This window comes from Ictidomys tridecemlineatus, chromosome 10 (assembly GCF_052094955.1).
Source record: "Ictidomys tridecemlineatus isolate mIctTri1 chromosome 10, mIctTri1.hap1, whole genome shotgun sequence".
Classification (NCBI taxonomy): domain Eukaryota; kingdom Metazoa; phylum Chordata; class Mammalia; order Rodentia; family Sciuridae; genus Ictidomys; species Ictidomys tridecemlineatus.
The window spans coordinates 108,894,625-108,922,181 of NC_135486.1; the positions used below are offsets into that span (position 1 = coordinate 108,894,625).

General features: G+C 45.0%; 1 protein-coding gene across 1 annotated transcript; it reads left to right on the forward strand.

Moving 5' to 3' along the window:
- Positions 1-26,731, forward strand: Daglb (diacylglycerol lipase beta). Its single transcript, XM_005339709.5, has 15 exons — positions 1-180; positions 1,596-1,747; positions 8,104-8,275; positions 9,184-9,442; positions 11,304-11,426; positions 12,311-12,438; positions 13,195-13,321; positions 14,004-14,087; positions 15,770-15,847; positions 19,059-19,139; positions 19,223-19,350; positions 23,254-23,322; positions 23,408-23,480; positions 25,512-25,762; positions 25,872-26,731. The coding sequence occupies exons 1-15, from the start codon at positions 86-88 to the stop codon at positions 26,068-26,070; spliced, it is 2,019 nt and encodes a 672-aa protein (XP_005339766.1). The 5' UTR covers positions 1-85; the 3' UTR covers positions 26,071-26,731.
- Positions 26,732-27,557: the final 826 nt, after the last annotated feature.

The window sequence follows — 27,557 nt, forward strand, 5'->3', positions numbered from 1 at the left end:
TGGGCGCCTGCGCGGAGTCGCGAGTCGCTTCGCCCGCGGAGTCCGGAAGGTTTGGAGCTGCTCGGTGCGCTGGTGGACCTGCGCCATGCCGGGCATGGTGCTTTTCGGCCGGCGCTGGGCCATCGCCAGTGACGACTTGGTTTTCCCCGGGTTCTTCGAGCTGTTCCTGCGAGTGCTGTGGTAAGGGCGGCCGCTCTGCGGGCGACTGTACCGCGCGGAGGAGGGGCTGGGGGCGCGCTGTCCCTTGAGACAGTGACAAAAGTACCAGCCTGCTGACCGCAGAAGCCGGGACAGGGAAGGCGGTGTCGGGGTCAGGTGCGCGGCCCGGACGTCGGCGCTACAGGGCACGAGCAGCGCCCGGTTGCAACGCTGAGACCTGGCACACGGGAGAGGGGTCCTCGTTGCAGACCAAATACCATTGCCTCGAGCTCTGCTTCTGGAGCCGGGTGCACTTGCTTCATTCCCTAACTCCGCGTGGGAGAGCAAAGCTCCTGCCCTGCAATACGAAAGTTGGAAAATAATGCCCTTCGTTGCATTCTTGAGCCGGTGGTGGCAGAATTTTTCGAGAAGCAGAAAGACTCCTCAAGTGTTGTCTTTCAGAGTGTGGAACCAATGGGAAGCGACACTGGTGCATGAAGTCAGTTCGCAAAGGGTGTGGGCAAGGAGTAATATCATCGTTCTCAAACAGTAGATTCTCAAGGGGAAAGGAATTTGAAAACAAGAGTTATGAGCTACTTCTCAGGAACTTTCTAGTTTTCAGGGCCAGGTTTTCTGAGGTCATTTCCCTGTTATTTCTAGACATGAAGGCCTGATTTCACAAAACTGAAGAAAGCAGTTATCTAGTCCAGTACCCCTTCCTCTTTCTTTTCTTTTTTAATTCCTCCAGGTGGTCACGGGACTCAAACCCAGGGCCTCAAATCCAGGGTCTCACACGAGCACTCTACCACTGAGGTCAATCCCCAGCCCCCAAGTTCTACTTCTTAAAGGCCTGGGCTTGAATCTGTGTAATAAGGCAATCTTGCCAAGTGTTGGGCAGCCTTTTGCTAAAATACCTCTAGGGATAGGTCAGGGTCATTATTACTTTGTGGTTTTCAGTGCTGTCTTTCATTGTTCTGCACTGAATTACAAAATTGTAGTCACAGGGCCACAAAACTACTCTTTTCCTGTCTTATCTGTGCTCAGCATGAACATCTTTACATTTCTGTTTAGTTCCTTCCCTCTTGGTTTTGAATTACACACTGCAGATTATAGTGTGCTTGTTGTTAAACCACCAATGTCCAAATTCTTATTAGTAATTTAGCAAACACATAATTTTTGGCTTACCAGTTGCATATTTCCTCCAGCAGCTCACATTATATTTGCTTATTTGTGATTTTAAAGGGATTATAGCATGCACAGAATAAGAACAATGGTATAAGCATGGAAAGTATAGAAAGCCATGCTCTTTTGTTGACTTGCTTGATCTTTTGTTGATGAAAATTGTATTTCACAGTCAGCCTTGTTTTGAAAAATATTAACTTTCTTTACTTCTTTGAATCATGTTTTACAAAGCTGCTCCTTGGATTCCAATTCTGACCCTCCCTGTTTCTGGACAGGTGGATTGGCGTTCTGACCTTGTATGTCATGCACAGAAAGAAGCTAGACTGTGCTGGAGGAGTTCTTCTCAGCAGTTACTTGATCGTCCTCATGGTCCTTCTGGCAGTTGTTATATGTACTGTTTCGGCCATCGTGTGTGTCAGCATGAAAGGTAGTAGTTTCCTATTTGTTACCTATTTTTTATTTAAATAACCTTATTGAAATGAAATTTGCATACTCTGCAACTCACCCATTTAAAGTGCACAAGTCAATGGTTTTTGCCCAACAGAATTGTGCAACTATCACCACAATCAACCTCAGAATATTTTTATCATCTCCAAAAGATGTACCCATTAATAGTCACTTATTCTCCCCCCCCCCCCAGTTCACCTAGCCCTGGGCATCCACTAGTCTACATTCTCTCTCCATAGATTTGCCTGTTCTGGACATCACAGAAGTAGAATTGTCCTTAATTGGCCTTTTGGTCTGGCTTCTTAGCATAATGTTTTCAAGGTTCATTCATGTTATTCACATTCAGTATTCCATTCCTTCTTATGGCTAAATAAGGTTACATTGAAGGATAGACCACATTTTACTCACTCTACGGTTGGTGAACATTGGATTTCCATTGGGGGCTACTACAGATAATGCTACTTTGAACATTTGCTTGCAGGTTTTTGTATAGATGTGTCTTTTCATTTCTCTCAGATGTGTACCTGGGAGTGGAGTTGCTGGGTCAAGTAGTAACTCTAAGTTTAACCTTTTGGCAAGACTTGCCAGACTTTTGAGCAGCTGCACCTTTTGCTTTCATATCAGTGTGTATAAGCGTTCTAATTTCCTATCCTCACCAACACATTATTATCAGACTTTCTGATTATAGGCATCCTAGTGAGCAGGAAATTGTATCTCATGGTTTTGATTTGTATTTTTTGATGACCATCCTTTCATGTGCTTATTGGCTATTTTTATATCAGTTTTGGAGAATTGTCAACTCTAAAAATATAATTGTCTACTCTAAAAATATATTATCCTTTATAAAGATTATATTATTATTATATAAAGATTATCCTTTTATAAATTATTATTATATAAAGATTATCCTTTTTTTTTTTTCTTTTGGGTGCTGGGGATTGACCCCAGGCCCTTGCATGTGCTAAACTTATAGTCTTCCAGTGAGATATGTCCAATTGTGGATGGCCAACTGGAAGGACAGTTATACAGTGGGTGATAGAGTGTAGGTCCTGACAGTTAGGAATGACCAGCTGAAACAAATGTTAGTAAAATGTTTAATAAGAAAAAGATCCTAGGGCTCCAGATCACTAAGAAGCAGAGCATGCACTCATTTATGATGGAAATATATAGAAAACAGAGCTCTATGTATTTCAGTATTTAGTCAAACTGTGGATCTGTTGGGTCTGGATTGAAGAAGGTCTCCATTCTGTGGTCTCTGTTGATCTCTAGTCTGGGTTTTATTGGTACAAATGCTGAAAGGAGGAACTGAATGTGTACAGCATGGCACTTCCCAGTGCAGTGACAGTGCAGTGACACTTCCCAGTCAAGGCCGATTTTCTGAAAGATAAAGTATTTGGACAGGTGTCATTTTAGACATAGCGTTTTCTAATTCACATGCCCTTTTTGTCAAGTCACATTCCATTTGAACCACTGAGTTTCTAACTGTTATGGGAGGTTCAGATTTGGAACAGTTAAATGTGAACTCCCTTTCCTCTTAAATGTTTTTCTACTGTTTTTGGTGGTGTCAGGACACGTTTGCATTTCTGTGGTGGGTGCCCCTATTCACTCCTCCTAAATGCTCGCATGATGCCTGCACCATCACACCCCTGGTCAGATCCCAGGAGTCCTCTGCAGGTCATACTGTAGTTGTGGGCTGCCTGCCCCACCATCTTCCCTAACCAAGCCTGGCTTTGTTTAGTCCATCCCCACCCCTCACATTCCAACAGTGTGAGAAAAGCTGGTGTGAGCCAGGCTCAGGGTGGTCCTCACATGTGGGTGATTGATTCAGGAGTGGATGTGGGACCCAGTGTGGGCCACTGAAAGTCAGGAGCATGTGCTGGAAGTTTCTAGGGAAGTGCTTCCTTGCTGCTGTAGGAGAGATCAGCATGGCTGTCCTGGGTGGTGCTGCTTCTCTACCCACACACTGAGGAGGCAGCCCCGTGAGAAGCCTGATTCCCATCTACTTCTCAGGACCTGTCCTTTGAGTCTGCACAGGTTCTTCCTGCCTTTAAACCAGTTTGAGTTAGATTTTTCTGATATTTGTTTCTAGAGGTATCCCAGATAAACTAAAAGCAATATCTTATAAGAACTTGTCAATTTAATTACCAATTTGTAGCCAGGTGTGGTGGCACAGGCCTGTAATCCTCGTGGCTTGGGAAGCTTAGGCAGGATTATCATAAGTTTAAGGCCAGCCTCCTCAACTTAGGTTTCACTAAGTTGGGTAGGGCCTTGCTAAGTTGCTGAGGCTGGCTTTGAACTTGCAAGCCTCCTGCCTCAGCCTCCCAAGCTGCTGGTATTACAGGTGTGCACCACCATGCCTGGCCAAAAATAAAAAAATCTTAAAAAGGGGCTGGGGATGTAGCTCAGTGATAAAGTAACTCTGGGTTCAATTTCAGTACCAAAAAAAATTTTTTTAAATTACCAAGTTATTACAAGTAATTACTATTGAATGTCATTAAAACATTATAGAAATTTCAGTGATGAATATCATAAAAAAGGCTTAAAAAAAAAAAAAGGACAAATGGGAAAAGGCAATTGTAACACCTGAGACAAAGAAAGAGACTCCTCAGTATATAAGGATTTCTACAGTGATTAGGAAGGGAACCCACAGGTAATAGAAACACAGGCAGACAGCATGAGCAGTAGAGAAAGCAAATTCAAATGTATAAAATATTTAGCCTCAATCACAAAATAAAATCCCTTAGAACCTTGCATGGTGATGCTGGGTAGAAACAGGCAGCTCTTTTTGTTTTCCGTGCTGGGGTGGAACCCAAGGCCTCAACGTGCTAGGTGAGCCCTGAGCAACATCCTCAGCCCTCAGGCAGCTCATTTGTTGGTGAGAAAGTAAATTAGTTGAGTCCTTTGGGAGACCAATATGGCAATAAGAGTGTGTGTATCTATTTTTTTCCTATATAATTGACTTGTGCAAAGGTGCACTTGTAGGGATCTTCATTGAGATGCTGTTCCTAGAGATAAAACATCATATAACACTATGTGTATCCAAAGGTCACTGATTAGATGGACTGTACTTCATCCTTGTCATGGTCTGCTGTGCTCCTTTACGTGAGAAAGTGATTCCTGGATTTGGATTTGTGGCAAGCCCCTTCCCTTGGACCTCTGATAGTGCCCAGCCTGGGGCAGATGAGCCCAGAACCACTGCTGACCTCTGCCTTTAGGCTGCTGGCACTGAAGCAGGTTGCACGATGGTGAGGGGGAAAAAGAAAGAGAAAATAAGTTGTGAACAGTAAAGGGTGATTTCATGTGGGCTAAGGTCCAGGACATCATATGTCATTTGCTGGTCTTTTCCACAGAATGTAATATGTGTTTGTTTATGTGCAGACTCTCCCTGAAGGAGACACAGCTACTGGCTTACTTCTAGGGAAGGGAACTGAGGACTGGGGTTCCGGGGTGGGAGGAATGCTTAAAATTTACTTTTATTATTATCATCATCACCATTATTTTGTGGACTAGGGGTGGATTCCTGGGTATTATGCTGCTAGACAAGTTTTCTACCACTGAGCTACACCTCAACCCTAAAATTGAGTTTTTGTCAACTTGACCTATTTGAACTTTTTACCTCTGTACTGATTCAGTGAGGTGTATTTGTGTGTGTGTGGGGGGGGGTGTTGTTCGTTTGTTTTTACATTTTAATTTCAGGTCTATTTTAAAATAACACATTGGTAACTTTAATTCTTGGTACAAGGATAACTTCCATTGCCCCTTTTGTTTTATTAGTCAAGTCTTAGTAATTAATCTGTCATTTGAGCAGAAAGACAATATGTATTTAGCTTTACACTGATATTCTCTGAAAGAAATATCACACGTTGTAGAGGGAGTATTTGGAACAAAATAATTGAGTCATCCTTATCCAAGAGACTGATCCTCTTTTTCTTGGTTGTAAATATATAGCTTTGTTGGGAGCGATCACTATTATTGAGTCATTTCTTTTTTTTCTTCAGTGGCACTGGCAGTTGAATCGAGGGACCCTACCACTGAGCTATGTCCCCAGCCCTTTTTTAATTCTTTATTTTGAGACAGGTCTCACTAAGTTGCTGAGGCTGGCCTTGAACTTGGGATCCTCTTGCCTCAGCCTCTTGAGTAGCTGAGATTGCAGGTGTGTGCCACCACACCTTGTTGGTTTATCTTTTTATTGCTGAGCAGTATTGCAAGGTGTGGATGTACTAGTTTAACTTCATATCTACTATAAGAGGCTTTGGTTAGGGCTGGGCTGTGGCTCAGTGGTAGAGCACTTGCCTAGCATGTATGAGGCACTGGGTTCAGTTCTCAGCACCACATATAAATAAATAAAAGAAAGGTCCATTACAACTGAGAAAAATATTTTTTAAAAAAGTGTGAGACTGGGAAGACTCTATCTTTATTTGCACATTCACTTTTCTCTTAGGCAGGTGTAACTATGGAAAGGGACCTTCAGTGTCTCATGTCTTTTCTGGAACCTTGATCTGAAGCACTCCATTTTGCTTCCTCGTCTATGTGTGTATTTCTTTAATGCAGCATTTGTAGCTGTTGTCACTGTTGGCGTTTCAGATAGCGTTGGGACATATGGTGTTAAGACATGTTCTTGTTGAGGGTCCCAGCTCCCCTGGAGGCAGTGTCAGGGTACTGTTTTCTGTTTCTCTAGGAGGGTCAGTTATGTGGAACTGTTTTTACAGATCTGCTTCTTTATCTGTCCCTCAGAGAGAGAGAACTATTAGAAACAATTATTTTATAAAATTTATCTTTGTGCCATAAATGAGTCCAGAGAATGCCTAATATTTTTAAGTGAGACTCTAATTCTCACTTAAAAATATTAACAGAGGATAATTTTTGAAATTTAAAGACTATTTCTTTACCATGTCATTCTTTAGATCGTAGATTTTTTTTTCAATATTGCTTTTGTTTTAATCATTTGGTATTTTTATGTTACTTAGATAAGTGTATCCCCACTTTTTCCCAAAAGGAGTTGATGTTTTACATCAAGAATTTAAACAGGGGCTGGGGATGTGGCTCAAGCGGTAGCGCGCTCGCCTGGCATGCGTGCGGCCCGGGTTCGATCCTCAGCACCACATACCAACAAAGATGTTGTGTCCGCCGAGAACTAAAAAATAAATGTTAAAAATTCTCTCTCTCTCTCACTCTCTCTCTCCTCTCTCACTCTCTCTTTAAAAAAAAAAAAAAAGAATTTAAACACAGTGGTAGAGCACTTGCCTAGCATGTGTGCACAGATGTGTGCCCCCTTAGCTGTACTTAAATGGAAGGGAAGCTCTTTTCTAAAGAGGGAAGTGAGCCGTTGGTTATTTTCTGTATTTCGGGAACCTCTACTGAAGACCTCTACTGATACTTGGATTTGTTTTACAAATACAATAAAAATGTCATGTCTCAATATCAGCCCTCCTCAAGGGGTCCCACACATCAGACTTTTTACTTCCGGGAACAGGGGTATAGTTCAGTGGTAGAGCTCCTGCTTAGCATGGGAAAGACCTTGGCTTCCATCTTTAGCACTAAACAAAAAAGAGTAGTTAACTTCCCCAAAGTGAGGACTACAAGTCAAAGAGCCCCCGTCCCCCGTCTTACAGACCCAGATTATATTTCAGAAAGTACTTCTTACTCTGAGTCTTAGTTTCCTCATTTGTAAAATGGTATAATGACTAAATCACAGTTCATGAAGATTAAAGAATAACAGACATACAGGGTTTAGAATGGTGCTTTGGACAGCACAATTTTCTGTGAGTGTGGAGTTTGTTTTTCTGACTATCAGAACCTGGGCAATGCACCAGGCAAGCACACCTGTAATCCTTGAGAGTTTCAAGTTTGAGGTCAGCCTTAGCAACTTAGGCCCTAAGTAACTTAGCAAGACCCTGTCTCAAAAAATAAAAAGTGCTGGGGAGGTAGCTCAGTGGTAAAGCACCTCTGGGATCAATCCCCTGGTCCAAATTAAAGCAAAACATAAAAAGAACCTGAGGGACTGTATCCTGCTGGTCTGGGACAGCCCTATGGCGTGCCTGTTGCCCCAGCCTGATTATTAACAGTGTCCCCTTTTGCTCTCAGAATTCTCTCCATTTGGGCAGTGATTATGTGTTCACCCCAGTTAGAGCTTTAACCCCCATTGAAGCTGAGAAATGAATCAGGCTTTTTGTTATGAGTCAGGCTTCACCTTGTCAGCTGCTCTCCAGTGAGGGCAATGCTTACCAAGACGGGTGTGGGTGTGCACAGATGTGTGCCCCCTTAGCTGTACTTATGTGGAAGGAAAGCTCTTCTCTGAAGAGGTAAGTGAGCCCTTGGTTATTTTCTGTATTTCAGGAACCATTTGTAACCCTGGACCACGGAAGTCGATGTCTAAGCTGCTGTACATCCGCTTAGCGCTCTTTTTGCCGGAGATGGTCTGGGCTTCTCTGGGGGCAGCCTGGGTAACAGAGGGCGTCCAGTGTGACAGGACTGTTGTGAATGGCATCGTAGCAACCGTCGTTGTCAGGTGAGGCCTTCTGTCTTCTCTTAGTTTTTTTCTCATCACAGATGCCTTTGGGAGGCAGGAGAACAAGTCTTTCTGAGAAACAGGACAGGTAGCCCAGTGTCTATTGGCTTCCTAGCAGAATTAGAATCAGATTGAGTGACTCATGGAACCTTAAGAGACACTGGTTTGTACATGAGAAATAATTCGTTTTCCCTTATATATTTGTCGATGTTTTATTTCTTACTAGTTCTCATTTTTTTGCATTCCCTCTCTTCTAAAAAGGAAGACTACAGACGACCAAAACTAAAAGTAGGATGAGAAAAAATAGAGTGACAGGAGTGGCATCAGGGAATAATAATGTAGTAAGGTTTATAATATGGTTTCATATATTCTAAGCTAAAAATTGACAGATGATCTAATTCCATCTCCTCCTGTTCTGAGTAATGGGCTCCTGCTGTTGCTGCCTTTCCTCAGCCATACCACCAGGGGGCAGCAGAGTCGCCTCACCCATATGCATCTTCCCAGCAGCACACTCCATAAACTCGGTGGGGCGCAAGCGCACAGTAGGGCAACCTAGAAATATGTAAACACATGAACAAAAGAACTATGGGGTAGCGCACAATATGGAAATTCTTTTGGTAAAGGTAGTGCTGTGAAGAGCTAGTTCCAGCTGCTTCTGTGTTCATACTGCAGCTCTGCCCACCAAATAGTTCTGTTTCCTTTGTTTCTTTATTTTTACTACTCTAATCTTTATGGGGCCTGGGTTAGCTATGAGGAACTTTCTTGAAGAACTGAGTTGCTCACCTCAGTCAGGATCTGGGAAATCCACATCCTCCTCGGGAAGGAGCACCTCTGTAGAGATGCAGGGGCTGAGCCATCTGGAGGTGGGGCCCACCGTCACTGAGCCTTTTCCACTCTCTGTTTTGCAGTTGGATCATCATCGCCGCCACGGTGGTCACCATTATCATTGTCTTTGACCCACTGGGGGGGAAAATGGCCCCATATTCCTCGGCTGGTCCCAGTCACCCGGATAGTAATGATTCAAGCCAGTTACTTAATGGCCTCAAGACAGCAGCTACAAGCGTGTGGGAAACCAGAATCAAGTTCTTGTGCTGTTGCATTGGGAAAGACGACCATACTCGAGTTGCTTTTTCGAGTACGGCAGAGCTTTTCTCAACCTACTTTTCAGTAAGCTGAAGGGATATGGTTTGGTCTCTTTCTTCTGTTTCAGTAAATGCTTCTCTGTGAAGATGAGCGCACTGCATCTTGAGCTGAGCCCCCTAGTCTTCCAAAGTGGCATTTGAGAACCTGGAACCTTTGGGCATGGGGCTGGGGGCAGACACTGTGTCTGGGATGAATGCTCTGGGGAGCCATTAACTGCAGGGGCCAGGCTATCTCAAACTCTATCTCGCTAGTCAGGTGCGTCCTGTCATTGACACCTGTTCATTGCATTGTTGAGAGATTTTTTCCAATACTGCAGATGGAACCCAGAGCCTCGCACATGCTAGGAAAGTGCTCTACCATTGAGCCATATCCCCAGCGCTCTTTACTTTATGTTTGAGGCAGGGTCTCACTAAGTCGCCAAGTCTATCCTCAAACTTTTGATCCTTCTGCCTCAGCTTCCTGAATAGCTTCGATTACAGATGTGTTTCACTGTGCCAGGTTTATACTGTCAAGATCTTGAATTCATTTTTAAGGAATAAGGAAGCTGTACATTTCGAGAATGATTTTCTAGTTGTCTTCTTATACATCCTCTGTCCAGCTGACTCAGTGGATACCTACCTGCATAGGCAGAGTCATGCATCCAGGGTAATACCTGTGATTTCTTACCACTTCATATCATGATGGAAATGATAGACTACTCTACTTTTGAAAGAAAGCTTGAAGTGAGGCGATACAAAAGAATGTCATTCTAGAGCCTTCTACTGATTTGAAAATATTTTTTTTTCTTTCGTATTTGGTGTATGATTTTGTCTTTTCATGTAATGTTCTCTGATAAACTGCTGTTATTTTCTATATTGAGACCAAGTAAGGAAGAAAAGTGTCAACATCCTCCATATCTTCCTCTCTCTCTCTCTCTCACTTCTCACTGGTGCCCGACTTTGTACTATTCAGGGCTGGCCCCAGAGCCTGACACCAGGCCACAGCAGCCTCAAGGAGATTAGAGAAGGGTGTTCCCCTGAATCTTGAAGGAGTGCTTCAACCAATATCTAAAGATATTTAGAAGGAGGAAGAAGAGAAGCTGGATATTCTCAGGATTTCTTATTCTTCATCATAGGCAGAACTGATGACCCAGAGGCCCAATGACCAGTACATGGTCCTTTCTTGTGTGCTAGAAGTGCCTGCTGTTGGTAGAGGACTTCTGCTCCTCCATATCTGTCCTGAAGAAAAAGGGTAAGGGGTAAGGTCAGACTCCAGAGGACAGCTCTGTTGCTTTTCTTGTTTGGGGTTTCTTTTACTGTATGCTGCACCCAGTAAGCATACATTCAGCCTCGTAAATCTCTGCTGTAGACTGTTTTAACAAAACTTTTACAGCGGGGCTGGAGTTATGGCTCAGTGGTAGAGCACTTGCCTCACATGCATGAGGCACTAGGATTGATCCTCAGCACCACATTAAAATAAATACATAAAATAAAGATATTGTGTCCATCTACAACTAAAAAAATACTTTTTAAAAAACTTTCACACCAACTTGAAATGATGGTGTAAGCTTGGGTTCAAATTGTGCATTACTAAAATGGTGGAGGATTTACCCATTTACTCCTCGACTTTATAAAAGATTTAAAATAGACTAGAAATAGTTAAGTCACTTGAAGTGGAAGTTTTAAAACGAATAATTGTAGATTTGTCTGAGAACAAGATATGAAAAAATATTAAGCTCACATATAGAAAGAGTCCTACAAGGAAATTGCTTCTTCAATGACTTGTACATGTCATTATATCTATGTGTGTCCACATGTGCCTGTAAATAGTGTAAAATGAATTTTAAGGAGTTACTGGGTAGTTCCTGCTGGATTTTAATGACGGGCCATTTTGATTTCTTTCCCAGGACACAGATCTGGTGCCCAGTGACATCGCGGCGGGTCTCGCCCTTCTCCACCAGCAACAGGACAATGTGAGCAACAGCCAGGAGCCTAGTGAGGTGATCAGCCACTCCCCAGGGGACTCCCAGGTAACCCTGAATTTCTGTTGGATTGACAGTTTTGACACTCACACCTCTGTGTTGATCTTCAAAGAGACACAATTAGCCACAAGCAATTTCAATAGCAGTTGAATCCAGTTTGTGGCTTCTCCTTGTACTTTATCACCTGTCTGTGAGGCAGCTCCTCATCTGGAGTCCAGGAGGTGGAAGCCCATTCTCAGCCAATTTACCATCCATCATGTTTTCAAGGCCCTCTGTTTTAGGAAACTCACTGTTGGATTCTGTGTACCAGAAAAATTCCTTCTAGGGTGGGACTTGAGCCTGGTTCCTACCTCCTGGGGGTGCGTGCTTTCTTCTCTGAGGGATAGAAATAGTTCATCTTTGCTTTATGGTGGTTTTCTGCCATAGATTTTTAAAATTTTCTTTTTTTTTTTAGTTTTGATAGACCTTTATTTATTTGTATGTGGTGCTGAGAATCAAACCCAGTGCCTCACACATGCCAGGCAAGTGCGCTACTGCTGAGCCCTAGCCCCATCTGCCATAGATTTTTATGCTTTCAAAAGTGAAAACTGCAAACAGACTACTTGTGTTTCCCTGCTCCTTGCTGAAACACCCATTTCTTGGCAGTACCTCTTGCAGTTAGAACCTTGCTAATGTCTCCAGGCAGGAGTCAGAAGAATCCTCGGTCTTTTTGATGTTAGCTCCCTCCGTACTCCCTGCGTTTTGGGGTCCATCTAGTCTGTATTTAAGGATTGATTTTCCCTGCAGAAGTTCTCTGAGAGTTCTGGTCAGTGAGGAAAGAGTGGGAAGAATGAGGAATTAGAGTTCTCAGTTTTAAGATCTTAGTGTGTTCATCCTCCCTGTAATGAGTTCCTCTAAATGAAAGCTTTTTTTTTCCCCCCCTTCTCTTACAGGAAGCTGATTTGGATGCAGAATTAGAAAATTGCCATCATTATATGCAGTTTGCAGCAGCTGCCTATGGGTGGCCTCTCTACATTTATAGAAACCCATTTACAGGACTGTGCAAGATTGGAGGTGACTGGTAGGTTGGCTTGGGGTGAGGCTTCCATGTCCACATTTGTCCTTTTTTTAAAAAAAAAAGAAAGTTTTATTTTGAAATCAGAAGTTTTCAAGTTGGTCATGGTGGCACACACCTCAGAATCTCAGCCACTCAGGAGGCTGTGGTAGGATTGAGTTCAAGGCCAGCCTAGGCAACTTAACATAGACCCTGTCTCAAAGTAAAAAGGGGAGGGCTGGGGATATATCTTTGTGGCAGAGCATCCCTGGTGGGTTTGATCTCTGGTATTGAAGGGAAAAAAAAAAAAGCAACAAAGGTGACCAAAGACATCCCTCAATCCTTTATCTGGAGCCACCAGTTCTGACTCATCCCATGTGTACTCTGTCAGCCTCTCTCCATGGGCATATTTCTTTTTCCCTGAACCGTTCAAGATTTACTTATTACTCCATGCTTTTTTACTTCAGCCTGAATTTTCTCAGGACATTCTTTTACAGACCTCCAATAAAATTGTAAAATAAAATTGAAGAAGTTTATCTCTGATTATTAACTAATTTGCAATCAGTAATATCCCTCTTCATGATTTTTCCTCCACCGGGGATGGTACTTTTCACTGTGGTTGTCACAGCTCCCTTTTTTGTTTGCATGCTGGGTACAGAACCCAGCCCTCGTGCGTGGAAGGCAAGAGCTGTGCCACTGCGCACCATCTGCAGCCCCAACTCTTCTGCATAGTCTCCCTCAGCTCGGAACAGCTCCTCCGTAACCTCTTTGCCCTCTTTTTAGTTGCAGAAGCAGAACAACAGAATATGACTTGGTTGGAGGTGATCAGCTCAACTGCCATTTCAGCTCCATCCTGCAAACGACGAGGCTACAATACAGGGACTTCATTCACATAAGCTTTCATGACAAGGTGCAGTATCAAACAGGGGCTCTTAACTAATTTTGCATCCTAGAGTCCTTTGAGATTCCAGTGGGAATTAGGAATTATCCTTTATATAATTCAGAGACACACACTCACCCCAATTCTTGTGTACTGTTTCAGGAGTTCACAAACCCCCCCTTGACTCTCACACAAGTCCATGGATCCAGGTTTAAAACCCAGGTTTAACACAAGGTAGAACATAAAGGGTTCATCAGAGATACCATGCTGTCTCACCTGACTCCAGTAGGTGACAAGATAGTGCAGCCTGAGAATCTGGTGGCTAGCACCTGTGGTCCTGGCCTCCAGGGATGGCCTGTAGCTGCTCAGCACAAGACTGAATTTATCCATCGAATGAACGATCATTGTTGCCGGGACCCAGATGAGGGAGGTGAAGTGAGCCTTGAACCCACCAGGGAGCTTCACAGTAGATTTGACCTACTGGCAGGGGTGAGAGAGGCTAAGAAAGAAAACCGCTGGTCATGACAGTTGAGTGTTTAATGAAGGCCTTTGGTGTGTAGTGTCAAGTGGAGCCCTGGTTGATGAGGACGAGGTGGATGTGTTTCCTCCAGGTTTCTTGTGGCAATTGCAAGGGATGCAGACATGTTCTAACGTTGTATCGTTAGGTGCATGTTTCCATTATGTAGGCCTCACACTGTTTCTCATCCTTCAGGTGTATGAGCTGCCCTTCTTGGTGGCTCTGGACCACAGGAAGGAGGCCGTCGTGGTCGCTGTGAGAGGGACCATGTCTCTCCAGGTAACACTGGACCCTGACAAATTAGACGGGGGTGGGGGTGGAGGGACTGTGCTGGGAGCAGGGAGTACAGATCAGCTAGGCACCCTCGCTCAAAATGAAGGAAACGTTGTTAGGCAACAGCAAAACCACAGGGAAACGCCCTGACAGAAAATGCGGAAGCAAATCCAGAATTGTGAAATGCTCCCTTTTCAAAACACTGTGGGATTGTTGGGAGCAGAGATGCCAGCAGGTTCGTCCCCATCTAGGGGGGCTCTGAGAGGAGCACCTGTTTAGTTCCCCTTCTGAAACTTGCCTGGATATGTGGCCAAGGCCCCAAACCCAAGGGACCACCCCTCAAATCTCCTGTGCCCATAGCCAGAGAGGACTAGTTGAGTCTTGCTGTTGAAAGTCACATGATGCTTCCCAAGTTCCTCTTCCGGTTCCTCACTGGCCCAGTCCTCTTGCCAGTCCCCAGGCAGCTGTAGGCCCCCTTGGTCTCCCCCTGCCCAGCGGCCCCTCCCTTGTTCTCCATCCCAGAGCAGCATTTCTTCCCCTCTCTCGGCGTGCTTTCCGGTTCCTTCTTGACTGCTCCTCTCTCTCACTTCCTCATACTTCTCTGCTGACCCATAAAATGTACTGAGACTCCACAGCTTGTGCCCTCAGCCCTCTTCTGCTGTGGGCCAACTCTGGGGTGCCCGCACCTGGTTCCCAGCACCCCATACTTGCACCTTCAAGGCCATCTGGGTCTCCCAGGACCCTCCGCCCTCCCAGGCCTGAGCTTCCTCAGGACTTCCTGTTTATGCCCACTCTGCCAGCACCCCCCAGTTGCTCCTGAAGAAACAATGGAGTTGTCCTTGCTTTCTCTGGTCACTGCCCCGTCCATTCTGTGTGAAGTTCTAGCCCTGGCCTCTGGCCATGTCCTCTGTTCCCAGCACCATGGCCCTCATTCTGTCCAGGCCTCCTCTTACAGTGGAAAGGCCCCATCTCCATCCCTGTCTCAGCTCTCATCTTCCCAGTGTGTCCTTTCCCATCCTTTTCAAAAACTGCCCATGCTTCCTGCTGCTTTTAGTATGAAGCCCATGCAGATCACCTGAGGGGCTTTGTGCAGTGTAGGTGTGGAGCCTCATCCCAGCAAGCAGCCAGAGTTTAGCTCTTGACTGTGGGCCTCAGGACAGGAGCAGTGCTTTGTTCAAAATCCTGATACAGTTGGGCATGGTGGCACCTGCCTATAATCCCAGCAGCTCAGGAGGCTGAGGCAGGAGGATCGAAAATTCAAAGCCAGCCTCAGCAACATGGAGTCACTAAGCATCTCAGTGAGACTCTGTCTCTAAATAAAATATAAAATAGGGCTGGGGATGTGGCTCAGTGGCTGAGTGCCCCTGAATTCAATTTCTGGTACCAAAAAAATAAGATAAAAAAAACCTGGTACAGGCTCTGTGCTCTGAGGGTCTATGGACTCTGTACAGTCTGTTGGGTATAGGATGACTTGGATGTACCCACAGTCCCTTCAGGTACATGCCTTGTTCCAAGCTGCTGCCCTCAAGGCCTCCGGGCCTGCCTGACTCGTGGGCATTTCTGCTGAGGTCAAGCATCCCAGGGTCCCTTATAAGCAATCTGACCAGGAGCCTGCCACCCACTATCCCTCAGAGGACATGAGTGCACACCACAGGCTGACACTTCTCCTGTCTGTGCCTTTTTTATAGGACATCCTCACCGATCTGTCTGCAGAGAGCGAGAGCCTCCACCTGGAGGCTGAGGTGCAGGACTGTGTGGCACACAAGGTACAGTGGAGTCGCAGGTTCTGTCAGCGCTAATGGAGTGACAGTCACCACATGCCAGCTGCCGCGCACAGCAAGTGCTAGTTCTTACTGTCGTGGTCCCCGCACCAGACCTACGGGTGGCGTGTGTATATGTTTTAGAAACTGGGTCAAAGAGGCGGAGTAACTTATGAAGCCACATAGTTATTGGAGTGTCAGACTGGGCGTGTGAGCCAGAAACGCTGTGGCTTTCCTTCCCTCTTAATTAGAGTCCACTGTCACGGTGACAAAGCTCTTGTGCAATACAGAGCAGCAGAGAAAGAGCTCCTGCCACAGAGGCAGGGACACCTTGGCAGTGCCGCATACTATCTCACAAGTTCTCTGGATGTGTCAGGAGCCAGGGCCTCCGTTTCTCACTGTGCCGTGGGGTGGGGCACAGGAGCACCACCTGATGGGACAAAGAAGCCCCCACGCGCTCGGAGCACAGCCTTAGATTTTTAAACCATGCTTATAGTATTCTATTTTTTTCATTTCTTTGGTGATAGTGAAATATACATAATAATATACATAATATTTGTTATGTTAACCATTTGTTTTATATTTGGGGTACTGGGGATTGAACCCAGAGGCAATTTGCCACTTAACCACATCCCCAGCCCTTTTTATTTTTTTTATAAAGGGTTTTGCTGAGATGCTGAGGCTGGCCTTCAGTTTGTGATCCTCCTGCCTCAGCCTCCCAAGCTGCTGGGGTTAGGGGCATGAACCACCACACCTGACTAATTTTAACCATTGGTAAATGTACAATTCAGTGGCATTAAGTGTTTGCATAATGCTGTGTACCCATCATCACTATCTCTACCCAGGATTTTTTTAAAATATTTTTTTGTAGTTGTAGATGGACAGAATGCCTTTATTTTACTTATTTATTTCTATGTGGTGCTGAGGATCAAACCCAGTGCCTTACGCATGCTACACAAGTGCTCTACTACTGAGCTACAGCCCCAGCCCTCTACCCAGAATTTTTTATCATCCCCACCATAAAGTCTGTACGCATTAAACACTAACAGCCCCCTCTGCAGCCCTTGGGAACGTCTGTCCTGTGTAGTCTCTTTGGATTTGTGTGTTCTGGGAACCTCACGTAGGTGGATTCGTCCAGGTTTGCCCTTTTGCAATTGACTTCTTTCACTTAGTACAGTGTTCAGGGTCCATCCACATTGTGGAATGTATCGGAATTTCGTTCTTTTTAAATCTTCACAATTGTGCATCGTATGGCTGTGCTCGCTTCGTCCACCCACTCACCCGCCCGTGGACACTTGAGGTGTGTCCACCTTTGGCTGTTGTGACTGGTATGGCTGTAAACATGGGTGTGCAAACATCTGTTCAAGTTCCTCCTTTCGTTTCAATCTTGGGGTTGGTACCTCGGAGCGCAGTTGCTAGGTCGTGTGCTGATCCTGTGTTTGAAGGTGAGGAAGCACAAGTGAGCCCACAGTGACTGCGGCATTTTACATTTTCTCTGCCTCCTCGTCAGCACTTGTTATTTGCAGGCTTTGATGATAGCTGTCCTGGGGGTGTGAAGCGGCATCTCGCTGTAGTTTTGGTTGGCATTTCCCTGATGACTCATGACGTTTGCAGAGCAGTTTGTTAACATTTAGGGAAAGTTGGAATGACTCACTTCCAAAGGTCAGAGGAAGGCAAGGACTTGACTTGCTTTTATATCCTTGTTATGAACAGGTGCTACTTCTGTAGTCATCACTTAAAATGGACGAGTGTGAGTGTGAGTGAGGGCTGTGCACTGAACCTGAGCCTCAAGCGTGCTGGGCAAGGGCTCTGCCCGGAGACACTCCCAGTGGGAATTTTTTCTTTAACCTTTAGCTGTCCTTTTGTGCATCAATTCACAAAAGACTGCAGTTTAACTGTTATTGTGTGTGTGAAGAATTTTGAACACCTCAGGGAGCCCTGGAGGCCTTCAGAACTCATGGGCTCTTTTCAGAGAAAGGCTTTCTGTGACCACAAGCGAAGGCCTCTGCCTCACACCAGTTGCCATCTCCAGTACAGTTCGTCCTCCGGCTGGAGCGCCGCTGCCCCAGGCCTGCTGTCTGCTCTTGGCCCTGCCGCTGTCCTCAGTGGTCAGAGCCCAGCCCCGTGCCTCCGGGAGCCATCTCGGCATTCCCTTGTTACCATGTGCCACGGTCTCTTTGGCTCTGTGTGCAGAACTAGCCAAGGGTAGGAACATGATAAACAGCGCCTAGAGGGAACCATGGGGCAGTCTGGAGTTGGGGTCAGGAAGCCCTGAGTGTCAGAGCTTCCGATTGATCCATCCTGTGTGGTGTTCTGCTTGCAGAATTAGCACATTACGCAATCTTATTTGCAGCTGTTGTAGAGATGATCACAATCAGTCTCCCATCTTCCCTCCTCCTCATAGACTGTGAGCCACACAAGGACAGGGCAAGGCCCTCTTGTCTGGGGCCTGGCAGAGAAACTGTCATGAGAAGGCTGTCCACAAGTGGACTGGCCAGCAGGGTTGTCTCCTCTGTTGGGACTGCATAATTCAAGGAGCCTCTGATGTAAAACAGCTAAATAGCTGTATTAGAAAGTTTTAGAATTTATTCTTTGGAGTTAAGCCCAAACCTGAACTTCCTAGAACTCACTTTTGATGAACTTTTTTTTTTTTTTTTGGCCTTTGTAGAGCCAGGGGATACTCGGTGTCATTGGTTAAGGACTGTATTGTAGCTAGACATGATGACACACCTGTAATCCCAGTGACTCAGAAGGCTGAGACTGGAGGGTCTCGGCCTGCCTCAGCAGCTTAGCAAGACCCTATCTCAAAATAAAAAATAAAAAGGACTGGGGATGTGGCTCAGTGGTTAAGCATCCCTAGGTTCAATCCCCAGTACCAAAAATAAAACTAAAAGATAACTGTATTGTAAGCTTTAACATTGTTCAAAAGTGGACAGTCTGCCTCTTTTCTGTGACTGAGCACCTCAGCACTCAGTCATGTGTAAGGTTGGTCTCCCACACCTGGGGGCATCCTGATTATTTTTTTTATTCATTTTATAATCGACTATGTATGTAGTGAGCACCTGTTTCATGCCAGGGTCTGGCCCAGGTGCCAGGAAGGCAGCAGAGAACAGGAGGGCCCCTGACCGCTGGGTCGGGTCCTGTTGGGGAGGTCAGCAGTGAGTGCACACTGTGGGGTCCTGTGTGTGAGCCGTGCTGACCTGCCTGTCTGTTTCAGGGCATTGCTCAGGCTGCCAGATACATTTACCGACGACTCATCAATGATGGGATTCTGAGCCAAGCATTCAGCGTCGCTCCCGTGAGATCCTGTTTTGTTCTTTCCTTCCCCTGTCTTTAGCCGTGTGTTGTTCGCAGTTACTCACTCTGCTCTTCGTCCTCCAGGAATACCGGCTGGTTGTGGTGGGGCACAGCCTGGGCGCAGGAGCAGCTGCCCTGTTGGCCATCATGCTCCGGAGCTCCTACCCACAAGTCCGGGCCTATGCCTTCTCCCCACCCCGAGGGCTGCTAAGGTAATGCCATGCGGTCCGGCGCTTAACAGGGGCTACCCACAAGCTGTCTGGTCCACTTATCTTTTTTAGGGAACCAGGGATTGAACCCAGAGGTGCTTAACCACTGAGTCACATCCCCAGCCGTTTTTTGAGACAGGGTCTTACTATGTTGCTTAGGGCCTCACTAAATTGCTGAGGCTAACTTTGAACTTGATCCTCCCGCTTTAGCCTCTTGAGCTGAAATGATGTAAATCTAAGATTCATTTTATAATAGACTATTTTTTAGAGCAGATTTGGGTTCACAGCTGAATTGAGCAAAGGTACAGAAAGTCCCTGTCTCCCCCACACTTGCAAGCCTCCCCCATTGTCAGCACCCCCAGCTGTCACCTGTCGCCTCTGATAAGCCTACATTGTCACATCTCTGTCAGCTAGTATCCATAGTTTGTGTTAGAGAGTCTCTTGGACGTGTACATTCTATGGATCTGGATAAATAATGACATTCTTATGAATTTACAAAGTATTTTTCTTTGCTGATTCATTATTCTGATTGGACTGTCCTCTGTAACCTTTCACCCTGATTATTTTTTTTTAATTGTACTACGGTTAAAAAAAAAAAAAAAGACAAATTAAGAATAAAAAATAAGAGAATAAAAAAGGGCCTTGTGCCTAATTATAGAAAATTGGGAAAATATAGAAAAGTGAAGAGATAAAAGATCCTTCCTCCCCCCCCCCCCCAGTGCTAGGGATGGAAGCCAGGGCCTAGATGTAGTAGACAAGTGCTCTACCACTGAGCTACACCCCAGCCCCACAATTTTTTAAATAAAATTAAAAACTCAGAGTAGGGAGCATAGCTGGTGCAGTGTATGTGCCTGTTGTCCCAGCTACCACGAGGCTGAGGCAAGTAGGGGGTTACTTGAGCCTAGGAGTTTAAGGTGGGCCTGAAACCTCATCCCAAAAATTCATGTAGAGAGAGTTCATTGTGTGAGCTTCTATTTAATTAGCTTCAGTACAGTAATCTATCAACATATGGCTCATCTTTTTATGTACCTTCACCCTGCTTCCCACATCCCCCACAGCTGAGTTAACTTGGAAGCAAATCTGAGAGAGCATATCATTTTATCTGTAAATAACCCTAATATAAGTAAAACATAAAGGGGTTAGGGGCTGAGAAAGGGGGATCACAAACTGAAACTGATTTCCATGTAACTATAAAACTCTAAAAAAAAAAAAAAAAAAGAAGAAGAAGAAAAGATAAAGGGCTTGGTAATTTTGTTTTGTTTTGCTTTGGGGGGTGAACTGGGGATTGAACCAGGGGCACTCTACCACTGTGCTACATCCCCAGCCCTTTTTATTTTTTAGATGGGGTCTCACCAAGTTGACCAGGCTGGCCTCAGACTTGAGATCCTACAGCTGCAGTCTCTGGAGTAACTGGGATTGCAGGCACATGCTCCACTGCACCCAGCCACCCAGCTTTAATTCTTTTTAATAATGTCTTAATATCTAGTAATAGAAACACGTTTCCCCAGCTATCTCCTAAATGTTTTACAATTGGTTTGTCTGTATTCGTATCCAAAACAAGGTTCTTACATTGTATATGGTGCATTTGCCTTGCAACTGTCTTTTTTTTGGAGGGAGGTGGGTTCCAGGGGCTGAACTCAGGGGCACTTGACAACTGAGCCATATCCCCAGTCCTATTTTGTATTTTATTTAGAGACAAGGTCTCAGTGAGTTGCTTAGCACCTCACTTTTGCTGAGGCTGGCTTTGAACTCGCAATTCACCTGCCTCAGCCTCCCGAGCCGCTGGGATTATAGACGTGCTCCACTGTTCCCGGCTGTACCTGTGTCTTTTAACATACAGATTTTACCCTCTCTTCTGTATTTGTTGAAGAAACCACGTCATGTGTGCTGAAGAACTTGTCCCCTTCTGGATATATATCCATAGTGCCATTGAACATTATCTCTCTCACCTAGGTTGTTTGTAGTTCTTTGAAAATGATACTGAAGGATTTGATCAGATTCAGGGTGCACTTCCTGTCCGTATGACAAAACCTATCTGCAAATATCGCTTACTTTGAAGTACGTAGTTTGTACAGGAAATTCAAGAGAGATACATAAATGCTGGGATCTTTCCACCTAGCACTGCTGGGAAACAGTCCCTGGCCACATTGACTCCTTAGCCTGTCAACATATGAGCTGTCCTGGCCACGGCCACGGCCACAGCCACAGCCACAGGGAGTCCCTTCAGATTGGTTTCTCCAGCCTTTGACCAACCCCATTTGTCGGCTAGTTTTCTCACTTTCTGATAAAACAAACTCTCCTAAACTTTTGGGCTTAAAATGGCCTTAATGGTTTTTTTCTCTGTTCAAATTTGGAATCAATCATACTTCAAGGAGTGTCAGTTCCTGTTGTGGAAAACAGGACTTAAGAGACTGTAATGCAGGGTCAGTTGTGGCTCCTTTCAGCAGAAAGAGGCAGGGAATGGTTTTGTTCAAACCCTTCTCCTGGTGTGTGTATAAACACAGAGATCAGGGATTGAGAATAGTAACACTAATGTAGCTTCCAACAGTGTGAGTATCAGAAGTAGCTCCAGAGTTCTTTGCAGTTAGTTTGTTCATAGGATCTACTCCTGCTAGGGATATACGATCAAATTGCAGTTGTTTAAAGTCACTTGAAATAACTGATTCATGTATCCCATTTGGTTTTTGATTTTAGAGATTATTTGTGTTATTTGATTATGTTCTAATTATGTTAATTATTACATTAACAAAATGTTAACATGGTTCCAGAGACAACCCTACAGAGCAGATACATTCAGAGAAATTTAGTTTCTATCCTGTTCCCTCAAAAATGTCCTTTCTTTCATTCCAGAAGTAACTGTCTGATTTTTTACTTTTCCTTATTATCATATATCAAGCATATCTTCAACTTTTTTTTTAATTTACTTTTTTATATGGTGCTGAGGGTCAACCCAGTGTCTCACAAGTGCTAGGCAAGCGCTCTGCCACTGAGCCCCAGCCCCGGCCCTCTTCTTTTTTTTTTTTTTTTTTTTTTTTTTAAAGAGAGAGTGGAGAGAGAGAGAGAGAGAGAGAGAGAGAATTTTTAACATTTATTGTTTAGTTCTCGGCGGACACAACATCTTTGTTGGTATGTGGTGCTGAGGATCGAACCCGGGCCGCACGCACGCCAGGCGAGCGCGCTACCGCTTGAGCCACATCCCCAGCCCCAACCGGCCCTCTTCTTAAAGGCAGCTATTATACCTGCTCTTGTGCCTCATTTTTATTCCTTTAACTTCAACAGCATAATCTTTTTTTTTTTAAGAGAATTTTTTAGTATTATTTTTTTTTTTTAGTTTTTCGGCAGACACAACATCTTTGTATGTGGTGCTGAGGATCGAACCCGAGCCGCATGCATGCCAGGCGAGTGCGCTACGGCTTGAGCCACATCCTCAGCCCCAACAGCATAATCTTTGAGTGCACCATAACAGTACCCAGAACCCTGTCTCACGGCAGTAGAGAACTCAACTGGATGGTTATAGGCTGGACCCAGTTTTCTGTGGACAGATGTTTGGGTGGTGACCAGCCTCTGCTTTTCAAGTAGCACCACAATGAATAGCTTTCTGCCTGTCCTCTTACATTCTTGCCTCTTACATTCTTAGGTAGATTCTGCTAGGTGGGGTGGCAGGGCCAAAGGTCAACATGTACTTTGGTCTGCTCTCTGGATCCAGTCTGACGCTTTGCTGTGGAGTCTTCATTGAATGTCCGTGTGGCTCTAATAGAACCTGGCGAGAGCTGCTCTGGCTCAAGCCACTTCTCCCCCCTGGAGGCCAGAGAAGAGCTATACCAACCTCCCACTGACCTGGCAGTGTTGCTTTTTTCTCTCTGAAACTGCAGAAGACTGACTTGGCCTCTTGTTTAAAATTTTCAGCAAATCTCTTTACGAGTACTCCAAGGACTTCATTGTGTCACTTGTCCTGGGAAAGGATGTGATTCCCAGGTCAGTGTGCTGGATGGTTGGTCAGTGGGTTGGGGTAGTTGAAAATACTGAGTACTGAGTCTGAATCTCATCTTTTGCTAAACAGGTTAAGTGTGACCAACTTGGAAGATCTGAAGAAAAGGATCTTGCGAGTGATTGCTCACTCTAATAAGCCTAAGGTAATCTGGGCACCAGTGTTAAGAGGGTCTGCAGGGAGAGACCTTATGGAGCTCAGGAGCTCTCTGGACTCAGCCTCAGGGAGGGTACTTTAAGCTGTTGCCCTAAATTCTGTTGCTGCCCTCTGAACAGATTTTTGTCCAGGACTTTGATACCTAAGAAAGCAAATGGCTAAAGCAAGTACACGAAATGCCAGTTAGGAAGTACTGTAACAGAATAATCCTGTTCTATTGAAGTGTTTTGCCTTCTGCCAGACTTCCTAGGCCTGTTTTGTGACTATTCTGGTGCTTTTGGAAATACTGTCTGTGCTTAAGAAAATAAGATTTTAAAATAGATTTTAAGGCTGCTAAATCAGATTTTATGTCCACATTATAGATATTATGCAGTTGTAAAGACAGTGATAGAAGCCGGGAGTGTAGATCACTTGCCTAGCATGCATCAACCCCTGGGTTTGATTCTCAGCACTGAAAAAACAGGTACATGCCTGTAATCCTAGCATCTCAGAAGGCTGAGGCAGGAGGATCGCAAGTTTGAGGCCAGCCTGGGCAATTCAGACCCTGTCTGAAAATTACTAAAAAGGGCTGGGGATGTAACTCAATGGTAAAGTATCCCTGGATTCAGTCCCTAGTACGGCTGTAGATTAATTAATTTTAGAGGAGACAAGGAGCTATTTATAGACATGTATGATTGGGTTTTGACTAAAATTTTGAAAAATATATACCAAATTCCAAAATGTGATCTTATTTGGATAATGGAGTTGCAGATGATCATTTCTTTTGTTTTTTAAACATTTATTTTTTTAGTTGTAGTTGGACACAATATATTTTTATGTGGTGCTGAGGATCGAACCCAGGGCCTTGCACGTGCTAGGCGAGCACTCTACCACTGAGCCACAACCCCAGCCCACTTTTTTCTTTTTTTGACAGGAGAAATAAATCTTTATTCAGTAGCCAAAGAATGGAAAAGAGGGAGCTTTGCTCATGAATCAGCTTCTCCACTTAAGGGGGCCAGGGTTACAGACACAGGTAGGATTAATGATGGTGAGAGACTGGGTAGTAAAGGGGAGGAACACGTGACTTTTTTGAGATTAGGTAAAGATCTTCCAGAACTCAGGTGCCACCTCTTTTTATTCCTTTTATGGTCCAGTTTTTCCAATCATGGCAGCTGGTATATGTCTTTAGCCTTAGAGTAGGGAGACAGACAGACACAGACATTAGGCAAATTCAAGTCAAATCAACCTTATAGTTCTGGACAAAACATTCCTCAGATGATCAATATGTCTATATGCAAAGCTGAGTAAAATCTGACCCAAAGATTAAGGCAGCAAAGGAGAAAGACACAATATGAAGGCAGAGATGCCAAGTGGTCATATCCCAGTCACCCATTTGATACTTGTAGGCCCAAGTGAAGTCAGAGATTTTAGCAAAAATAGCCTTCAGGTGCCTGAAGAACAGCTGAGGCCCCCCTTCCATCACAGCCCACACAGCAGAGGTGTCTTCAGTTCTTTAACTTCAACTTTTTTTTGATTTGTTGCTAATTAGGAAAAAAACTAAACTATCCTTGTATCAGCCATCCTCTCCAAATTTCCTAGAAAGTAGTTTCTAAAGGCTGGGGTGTAGCTCAGTGGAAGAGCATATGCAAGGCCCTCGGTTCAATCTTTAGCTCCCCACAACCCTGAGAAAGAGAGAAAGAAAAAAAAAAACTAGTATCTAGTATCTTTAAGGGCAGGGTAAAACTAATTTGCAAAATTTCATGAAAAGAATTAAGGCATAAGGCCCAGGGGTCCCATCTCCAGCACCACCAAAATAAACAGTGATTTTTCTCATCAAAATATGCATAATATAGTTTTTAAATATTGCTACAAGTATGTTGGCTTTATCACGCAAGAGGCACCCAACACTGGTTTAGGTGGTTTGGCTGAGAGAACTTCCTGAACCTGAGAGTTGCTGCCACCTAGCAGTCCCGTGAGATCCCTCTGGTAAGGGTGGCAGATCCTCAGAGGACCAATGTTCTGTCTTGGTTCTCGCCCTCAGTACAAGATCTTGCTGCAAGGCTGCTGGTACGAACTGTTTGGAGGGAACCCTGATAACTTCCCAACCGAACTGGATGGGGGTGACCAGGGAGACCTGACACAGCCTCTTCTTGGGGAGCAGAGTCTGCTGACACACTGGTCCCCAGCATACAGCTCCTCCAGTGATTCCCCACTTGACTCTCCACCCAAGTACCCGCCTCTGTATCCTCCTGGCAGGATCATCCACCTGGAGGAAGAGGGCAACTCAGGGAGGTGAGTGTGAGGGTGTGCAGGTCTGCACTCACCACCAGGGGAAGAAAGCGTGTGCTGGAGACCAAACTCAAGAAACGCTCACTAGCTAGTATTTTCTTCTCTGTTGAAGGTTTGGCTGCTGGGCTGCTGCTCGGTATAGAGCAAGGTGGTCACATGAAGCAGAATTCAGCAAAATACTCATAGGCCCAAAGATGCTGACAGACCACATGCCAGACATCCTGATGAGAGCCTTGGACAGCATGGTGGCCGACAGAGCAGCCTGTCTCTCCTGTCCAGGACAAGGGGTCTCTAATACAGATGTGGTATAATCAGGTATCCTGGGAATGGCCCCAGAACAATGGATTCATACATTAATTCTTAAACCAACTTAATGCGCAAATAACTTCCATGATGCCAGTACACTGGATGCCCACTGACAGGAATCTGATGGGTACTCAATTTAATGAGCTTCAAGATGACTCAACAGTCCGTTGGAACTACTTTTGATCATAGTGGCAGCAGGATCAGGAGTCAGGGAAGCGTGCCAAGACTACGGGGCTGCCAAGACAGCAATGTGGGGAAGCCAGGTGGAAGCAGCTCCCCGACCCACGCCACCTAAGAACGGCCCCAAAAGGGCAGGAATCCAACGGCATTTGAAGACCCTAAATGGACTGTAGCCTTCCCCCACTCAGGGTCTTGTCCTGCTACCACTTAGGTGGGTCTGAACTTGGATGACAGGTGTATAGTTTATTTTTCCATATCTCAGGGTACTAAGGGCAGCCCTGAGCTCTGTCTTCAAATGAAGATGAGCCAGGTCGGGAGGTAAGCAAAGGCCACTCCTGCTCCCTCAGCCTATGGCTCTGCCTGTGTTTACACCACCTGGGTGTTTAAACAGCGAGAGTTGATAGTTTGATTCTCATGTATTATTTTGGCTCTGAGGCCAGCCAGTGGGTTCAGAAGTTTAAAAAATAAAGTACTTGCACACCATGAGTAGTATTTCCAGGTAGGTTTGCTTTACTGAGTTGTTTTACAGCAATTGTTTTAAGTATTGGCTTTTTCTGCCTACTGTAAACAAAAATGAAATCTTAGATTTTCTGGGCATTCTGGCTAAATATTAAAGATGCACAAGTACCCCGTTTCACCCACAAGACACCCAATAAATGATGGTTGAGGAATTTCTCTGAAAAGCATAAACCCACAAGGATGGGGGAAAGCTAGAGACAAGAATGGTTGGCTCAAGAATGACTCCCAACCAAGCGCTGTGACCACCTGTGATCCCCGTGGCTCAGGAGGCTGAGGCAGGATTTCGAGTTCAAAGCCAGCATCAGCAAGTGAAACCCTAAGCAACTTGGACCCTGTCTCTAAATAAAAAAGGCTGGGGATGTGGTTCAGAGATTAAGCACCCATGGGTTCAGTCCCTGGTACCAAAAAAAAAAAAAAAAAACCATTCCCAAGTAGGAAAGATGAGCTAGCTGGCTCACCACCCAGGTTCCTAGGAACTGAGCAGGTGTGAAAACAGCTATGTCCAAAGGATCTGAGGGGGAGGAAAAATCTGGTCTGGCCCTTTGCTCTTGGGCAGAGGGTGGGGTCTGCGCATCAGCAATTGAGGAAAGGGAATGACCTTCCTCAGAATTTCTCACTGTACTCCCTGGACAATCGGGGAGAACACGCCAGGCAAATCAGACCTCTGGAGACCTTGCTCAGGTAGGCTCCTAGCTGTCTCAGCCATGTCTGGGTTCAATCCCCCTTCTGAAGGGAGAAGGGGACAAATATAAGAGTACTCCACTGCTGCCAGGTTTGCCTCAAAACACAAGTT

What these genes read in the sequence shown, in the direction of transcription:
- Daglb (XM_005339709.5), top strand. Translation starts at nt 86, where the DNA reads ATGCCGGGCATGGTGCTTTTCGGCCGGCGCTGGGCCATCGCCAGTGAC. An exon ending in ACTCCCCAGGGGACTCCCAG is followed by an intron (nt 11,427 to 12,310) that starts GTAACCCTGAAT and finishes CTTCTCTTACAG; the next exon opens with GAAGCTGATTTGGATGCAGA. An exon ending in CTCACTCTAATAAGCCTAAG is followed by an intron (nt 23,481 to 25,511) that starts GTAATCTGGGCA and finishes TCTCGCCCTCAG; the next exon opens with TACAAGATCTTGCTGCAAGG.